Here is a 7833-nt window from a genome sequence, read left to right as displayed (position 1 = left end):
GTGGTGCGAGGGAGAGAGTGGAGGGGGTGGGGAGGAATGTGGTGCGAGGGAGAGAGTGGAGGGGGTGGGGAGGAATGTGGTGGGAAGGAGGGAGCAGAGGGGTGGGGAGGAATGTAGAGGGTGGGTCAGAGAGGAGCGGGTGGGGAGGAATGTGGAGGTAGGGACAGCGGGGTGGGTGGTAGGAATGTGGTTTGAGGGACAGAGCGGAGGGGGTGGGGAGGAATGTGGTGGGAGGGAGAGAGAGCAGGGGATGTGGAGGAATGTGGTGAGAGGGAGAGAGAGGAGGGGATGGGGAGGAATGTGGTGGGAGGGTCAGAGAGGAGGGGGTGGGGAGGAATGTGGTGAGAGGGAGAGAGAGGAGGGGGTGGGGACGAATGTGGTGAGAGGGAGAGAGAGGAGGGGGTGGGTACGAATGTGTTGAGAGGGAGAGAGAGGAGGGGGTGGGGATGAATGTGGTGAGAGGGAGAGAGAGGAGGGGGTGGGGAGGAATGTGGTGGGAGGGAGGGAGAGGATGGGGTGTGGAGGAATGTGGTGAGAGGGAGAGAGAGGAGGGTGTGGGGAGGAATGTGGTAGGTCAGAGAGGAGGGGGTGGGGAGGAATGTGGTGGGAGGGAGAGAGAGGAGGGGTGTGGAGGAATGTGGAGGTAGGGACAGAGTAGAGGGGGTGGGGAGGAATGTGGTGGGAGGGCAGAGCGGAGCGGGTGGGGAGGAATGTGGTGCGAGGGAGAGAGTGGAGGGGGTGGGGAGGAATGTGGTGGGAGGGACAGAGCAGAAGGGGTAAGGAGGAATGTGGTGGGAAGGAGGGAGGGGGTGGGGAGGAATGTGGTGGGAGGGAGAGAGAGCAGGGGATGTGGAGGAATGTGGTGAGAGGGAGAGAGAGGAGGGGGTGGGGACGAATGTGGTGAGAGGGAGAGAGAGGAGGGGGTGGGTACGAATGTGTTGAGAGGGAGAGAGAGGAGGGGGTGGGGATGAATGTGGTGAGAGGGAGAGAGAGGAGGGGGTGGGGAGGAATGTGGTGGGAGGGAGGGAGAGGATGGGGTGTGGAGGAATGTGGTGAGAGGGAGAGAGAGGAGGGTGTGGGGAGGAATGTGGTAGGTCAGAGAGGAGGGGGTGGGGAGGAATGTGGTGGGAGGGAGAGAGAGGAGGGGTGTGGAGGAATGTGGTGGTAGGGACAGAGTAGAGGGGGTGGGGAGGAATGTGGTGGGAGGGACAGAGCGGAGCGGGTGGGGAGGAATGTGGTGCGAGGGAGAGAGTGGAGGGGGTGGGGAGGAATGTGGTGGGAGGGACAGAGCAGAAGGGGTAAGGAGGAATGTGGTGGGAAGGAGGGAGGAGAGGGGTGGGGAGGAAAGTAGAGGGTGGGTCAGAGAGGAGTGGGTGTTAGGAATGTGGTGGGAGGGAGAGAGAGGAGGGGATGGGGAGGAATGTGGTGGGAGGGAGAGAGCGGAGGGGATGGGGAGGAATGTGGTGGGAGGGAGAGAGCAGAGGGGATGGGGAGGAATGTGGTGGGAGGGAGAGAGCGGAGGGGATGGGGAGGAATGTGGTGGGAGGGAGAGAGCAGAGGGGATGGGGAGGAATGTGGTGGGAGGGAGAGAGCGGAGGGGATGGGGAGGAATGTGGTGGGAGGGAGAGAGCAGAGGGGATGGGGAGGAATGTGGTGGGAGGGAGAGAGCGGAGGGGATGGGGAGGAATGTGGTGGGAGGGAGAGAGCAGAGCGGGTGGGGAGGAATGTGGTGGGAGTGACAGAGAGGAGGGGTGGGGAGGAATGTGGTGGGAGGGAGAGAGAGGAGGGGGTGGAGAGGAATGTGGTGAGAGGGAGAGAGAGGAGGGGTGCGGAGGAATGTGGTGGGTGGTCAGAGAGGAGGGGTGGGGAGGAATGTGGTGGGAGGTTCAGAGCGGAGGGGTGGTGTGGAATGTGGTGGGAGGGAGAGAGAGGAGGGGTGGGGAGGAATGTTGTGGTAGGGACAGCGGAGGGGGTGGGGAGGAATGTGGTGGCAGGGAGAGAGCGGAGAGGGTGGGGAGGAATGTGGTGGGAGGGAGAGAGCGGAGGGGGTGGGGAGGAATGTGGTGGGATGGACAGAGCAGAGGGGGTGGGGAGGAATGTGCTGGGAAGGAGGGAGCAGAGGGGTGGGGAGGAATGTGGTGGGAGGGAGAGAGCGGAGGGGTAGGAAAGAATGTGGTGGGAGGGACAGAGCAGAGGGGGTGGGGAGGAATGTGGTGGCAGGGTCAGAGAGGTGGGGTAGGGGAGGAATGTGGTGGGAGGGAGAGAGGAGGGGTGGGGAGGAATGTGGTGGGATGGACTGAGCGGAGGGGGTGGGGAGGAATGTGGTGGGAGGGACTGAGCAGAGGGGTGGGGTGGAATCTGGTGGGAGGGAGAGAGAGGAGGGGTGGGGAGGAATGTGGTGGGAGGGACGGAGAGGAGGGGATGGGGAGGAATGTGGTGGGAGGGACAGAGCGGAGGGGGTGGGGAGGAATGTGGTGGGAGGGACAGAGCGGAGGGGATGGGGGAGGAATGTGGTGGGAGGGACAGAGCGGAGGGGTTGGGGAGGAATGTGGTGGGAGGGAGAGAGAGGAGGGGTAGGGAAGAATGGTGGGAGGGACAGAGCAGAGGGGGTGGGGAGGAATGTGGTGAGAGGGAGAGAGAGGAGGGGGTGGGGAGGAATGTGGTGAGAGGGAGAGAGAGGAGGGGGTGGGGAGGAATGTGGTGGGGGGTCAGAGAGGAGGAGGTGGGGAGGAATGTGGTGGGAGGGTCAGAGAGGAGGACGTGGGGAGGAATGTGGTGGGAGGGTCAGAGAGAAAGGAGTGGGGAGGAATGTGTTGAGAGGGAGAGAGAGGAGGGGGTGGGGAGGAATGTGGTGGGGGGTCAGAGAGGAGGAGGTGGGGAGGAATGTGGTGGGAGGGTCAGAGAGAAGGGAGTGGGGAGGAATGTGTTGAGAGGGAGAGAGAGGAGGGGGTGTGGACGAATGTGGTGGTAGGGACAGAGCAGAGAGGGTGGGGAGGAATGTGGTGGGAGGGACAGAGAGGAGGGGTGGGGAGGAATGTGGTGAGAGGGAGAGAGAGGAGGGGGTGGGGAGGAATGTGGTGAGAGGGAGAGAGGAGGGGGTGGGGAGGAATGTGGTGAGAGGGAGAGAGGAGGGGGTGGGGAGGAATGTGGTGAGAGGGAGAGAGAGGAGGGGGTGGGGAGGAATGTGGTGAGAGGGAGAGAGGAGGGGGTGGGGAGGAATGTGGTGAGAGGGAGAGAGAGGAGAGGGTGGGGAGGAATGTGGTGAGAGGGAGAGAGAGGAGGGGGTGGGGAGGAATGTGGTGGGGGGTCAGAGAGGAGGAGGTGGGGAGGAATGTGGTGGGAGGGTCAGAGAGGAGGACGTGGGGAGGAATGTGGTGGGAGGGTCAGAGAGGAGGACGTGGGGAGGAATGTGGTGGGAGGGTCAGAGAGAAGGGAGTGGGGAGGAATGTGGTGAGAGGGAGAGAGAGGAGGGGGTGGGGAGGAATGTGGTGGGAGGGTCAGAGAGAAGGGAGTGGGGAGGAATGTGGTGAGAGGGAGAGAGAGGAGGGGGTGGGGAGGAATGTGGTGCGAGGGAGAGAGAGGAGGGGGTGTGGACGAATGTGGTGGGAGGGACAGAGCAGAGAGGGTGGGGAGGAATGTGGTGGGAGGGACAGAGCAGAGAGGGTGGGGAGGAATGTGGTGAGAGGGAGAGAGAGGAGGACGTGGGGAGGAATGTGGTGGGAGGGTCAGAGAGAAGGGAGTGGGGAGGAATGTGGTGGGAGGGTCAGAGAGGAGGACGTGGGGAGGAATGTGGTGGGAGGGTCAGAGAGAAGGGAGTGGGGAGGAATGTGGTGAGAGGGAGAGAGAGGAGGGGGTGTGGACGAATGTGGTGGTAGGGACAGAGCAGAGAGGGTGGGGAGGAATGTGGTGGGAGGGACAGAGCAGAGAGGGTGGGGAGGAATGTGGTGGGAAGGAGGGAGCAGAGGGCTGGGGAGGAATGTAGAGGGTGGGTCTGAGAGGAGCGGGTGGTAGTAATGTGGTGGGAGTGACAGAGAGGAGGGGTGGGGAGGAATGTGGTGAGGGAGAGAGAGGAGGGGGTGGGGAGGAATGTGGTGAGAGGGAGAGAGAGGAGGGGGTGGGGATGAATGTGGTGGGAGGGAGGGAGAGGATGGGGTGTGGAGGAATGTGGTGAGAGGGAGAGAGAGGAGGGGGTGGGGAGGAATGTGGTGAGAGGGAGAGAGAGGAGGGGGTGGGGAGGAATGTGGTGAGAGGGAGAGAGAGGAGGGGGTGGGGAGGAATGTGGTGGGAGGGACAGAGAGGAGGGGGTGGGGAGGAATGTGGTAGGTCAGAGAGGAGGGGGTGTGGAGGAATGTGGTGGGAGGGACAGAGCGTAGGGGATGGGGAGGAATGTGGTGGGAGGGAGAGAGCGGAGGGGGTGGGGAGGAATGTGGTGGCAGGGTCAGAGAAGGGGGTGGGGAGGAATGTGGTGAGAGGGAGAGAGAGGAGGGGGTGGGGAGGAATGTGGTGAGAGGGAGAGAGAGGAGGGGGTGGGGAGGAATGTGGTGGGGGGTCAGAGAGGAGGAGGTGGGGAGGAATGTGGTGGGAGGGTCAGAGAGGAGGACGTGGGGAGGAATGTGGTGGGAGGGTCAGAGAGAAGGGAGTGGGGAGGAATGTGTTGAGAGGGAGAGAGAGGAGGGGGTGTGGACGAATGTGGTGGTAGGGACAGAGCAGAGAGGGTGGGGAGGAATGTGGTGGGAGGGACAGAGCAGAAGGGGTGGGGAGGAATGTGGTGGGAAGGAGGGAGCAGAGGGGTGGGGAGGAATGTAGAGGGTGGGTCAGAGAGGAGCGGGTGGTAGGAATGTGGTGGGAGTGACAGAGAGGAGGGGTGGGGAGGAATGTGGTGAGAGGGAGAGAGAGGAGGGGGTGGGGAGGAATGTGGTGGGAGGGTCAGAGAGGAGGGGGTGGGGAGGAATGTGGTGAGAGGGAGAGAGAGGAGGGGGTGTGGACGAATTTGGTGAGAGGGAGGGGGTGGGGAGGAATGTGGTGAGAGGGAGAGAGAGGAGGGTGTGGGGAGGAATGTGGTGGGAGGGTCAGAGAGGAGGGGGTGGGGAGGAATGTGGTGGGAGGGTCAGAGAGGAGGGGGTGGGGAGGAATGTGGTGGGAGGGACAGAGAGGGGGGTGGGGAGGAATGTGGTGGGAGGGTCAGAGAGGAGGGGGTGGAGAGTAATGTGGTGGGAGGGACAGAGAGGAGGGGTGGGTAGGAATGTGGTGGGAGGGTCAGAGAGGAGGGGGTGGGGAGGAATGTGGTGGGAGGGAGAGAGAGGAGGGGGTGGGGAGGAATGTGGTGGGAGGGTCAGAGAGGAGGGGGTGGGGAGGAATGTGGTGGGAGGGAGAGAGAGGAGGGGGTGGGGAGGAATGTGTTGGGAGGGAGAGAGAGGAGGGGGTGGGGAGGAATGTGGTGGGAGGGTCAGAGAGGAGGGGGTGGGGAGGAATGTGGTGGGAGGGAGAGAGAGAAGGGGGTGGGGAGGAATGTGTTGGGAGGGTCAGAGAGGTGGGGTAGGGGAGGAATGTGGTGGGAGGGACAGAGCGGAGAGGATGGGGAGGAATGTGGTGGGAGGGTCAGAGCGGGGGGGTGTGGAGGAATGTGGTGAGAGGGTGAGAGAGGAGGGGGTGGGGAGGAATGTGGTGGGAGGGACAGAGAGGAGGGGGTGGGGAGGAATGTGGTGGGAGGGACAGAGAGGGGGTGTCGGGGCAGGCCTCACATGAATCAAGAAGAGACTGATCTCGGTCTCCGCCACTCTGCGGCCAATGCATTGCCGGACTCCGAAACCAAACGCCAGCGCCTGGAAGCTGTGGGTATGGGCGGACAGCCACCTGGCAGGGTTGTAGGTGCCAGGATCTGGGAAGATCTCCGGGCTCCGGCCCAGCGAGTAGAGCCCGACATGTACGAGGGTCTGAGGGCGAAGGAAGCAGCGGGTTAAGACAGCGATCCCGGCATCAGGATCTGGGCTGGGAATGAGATCCGATGGCCCTGTCGCCCTCCCCAGCCTGTAGCGGTTGGTCCAGTCTGGTCTCAAGCATTAACGATTAATGTATCCAATTACAACCCCCCCCCCCACAAATACTTCCCGCGGTGTTCACTCCCCCGGCACAGAGTTCAGAGATCAGAGCTCCCTCCTCACCGCCCCTCCCTCAGCACAGCTTCCTCCTCACTGCCCCTCCCTGATCAGAGCTCCCTCCTCACCGCCCCTCCCAGATCACAGCTCCCTCCTCACCACCCCTCCCTCAGCACAGAGCTCCCTCCTCACCGCCCCTCCGTCAGCACAGAGCTCCCTCCTCACCGCCCCACCCTCAGCACAGAGCTCCCTCCTCACCACCCCTCCCTCAGCACAGAGTTCCCTCCTCACCGCCCCTCCCTCAGCACAGAGCTCCCTCCTCACCGCCCCTCCCAGATCACAGAGCTCCCTCCTCACCGCCCCTACCAGATCACAGAGCTCCCTCCTCACCACCCCTCCCTCAGCACAGAGCTCCCTCCTCACCACCCCTCCCAGATCACAGAGCTCCCTCCTCACCACCCCTCCCAGATCACAGAGCTCCCTCCTCACCACCCCTCCCAGATCACAGAGCTCCCTCCTCACCACCCCTCCCAGATCACAGAGCTCCCTCCTCACCACCCCTCCCTCAGCACAGAGCTCCCTCCTCACCACCCCTCCCAGATCACAGAGCTCCCTCCTCACCACCCCTCCCTCAGCACAGAGCTCACTCCGCCCCTCCCTCAGCACAGAGCTCCCTCCTCACCACCCCTCCCTCAGCACAGAGCTCCCTCCTCACCACCCCTCCCAGATCACAGAGCTCCCTCCTCACCACCCCTCCCAGATCACAGAGCCTCCTCACCACCCCTCCCAGATCACAGAGCTCCCTCCTCACCACCCCTCCCTCAGCACAGAGCTCCCTCCTCACCACCCCTCCCAGATCACAGAGCTCCCTCCTCACCACCCCTCCCTCAGCACAGAGCTCACCGCCCCTCCCTCAGCACAGAGCTCCCTCCTCACCACCCCTCCCTCAGCACAGAGCTCCCTCCTCACCACCCCTCCCAGATCACAGAGCTCCCTCCTCACCACCCCTCCCAGATCACAGAGCTCCCTCCTCACCACCCCTCCCTCAGCACAGAGCTCCCTCCTCACCACCCCTCCCAGATCACAGAGCTCCCTCCTCACCACCCCTCCCTCAGCACAGAGCTGACTCCGCCCCTCCCTCAGCACAGAGCTCCCTCCTCACCACCCCTCCCTCAGCACAGAGCTCCCTCCTCACCACCCCTCCCAGATCACAGAGCTCCCTCCTCACCACCCCTCCCAGATCACAGAGCTCCCTCCTCACCACCCCTCCCTCAGCACAGAGCTCCCTCCTCACCACCCCTCCCAGATCACAGAGCTCCCTCCTCACCACCCCTCCCTCAGCACAGAGCTCACTCCTCACCGCCCCTCCCTCAGCACAGAGCTCCCTCCTCACCACCCCTCCCTCAGCGCAGAGCTCCCTCCTCACCACCCCTCAGCACAGAGCTCCCTCCTCACCGCCCCTCCCTCAGCACAGAGCTCCCTCCTCACCGCCCCTCCCTCAGCACAGAGCTCCCTCCTCACCACCCCTCCCTCAGTACAGAGCTCCCTCCTCACCGCCCCTCCCTCAGCACAGAGCTCCCTCCTCACCACCCCTCCCTCAGTACAGAGCTAGCTGCCTCACTGTCAACCCCAGAGTGCGGAGAACCCGAACTGCGCCACCCCGGTGCTCGGCTTCGCCCTCTCTTGCTGCTGAACGGCAGTGTTCACCTTAGCTCGGACAGACTCTGCGCCTGAAGAG

At 63.5% G+C, this 7833-nt stretch overlaps 1 protein-coding gene across 1 annotated transcript in view; it reads right to left on the bottom strand.

Annotated features, from left to right (window-relative positions):
* Nucleotides 1-7833, bottom strand: part of LOC132400069 (cytochrome P450 11B, mitochondrial) — a 33177-nt gene that overhangs the window by 5233 nt on the left and 20111 nt on the right. The window contains exon 8 of the mRNA XM_059981153.1: nt 5742-5933. Coding sequence (XP_059837136.1) covers nt 5742-5933 — 192 coding nt within the window. The remainder of the gene's footprint in view (nt 1-5741; nt 5934-7833) is intronic.

This window comes from Hypanus sabinus, chromosome 9, assembly GCF_030144855.1.
Source record: "Hypanus sabinus isolate sHypSab1 chromosome 9, sHypSab1.hap1, whole genome shotgun sequence".
Taxonomy (NCBI): domain Eukaryota; kingdom Metazoa; phylum Chordata; class Chondrichthyes; order Myliobatiformes; family Dasyatidae; genus Hypanus; species Hypanus sabinus.
This window is presented reverse-complemented; position numbering and strand designations above follow the sequence as displayed.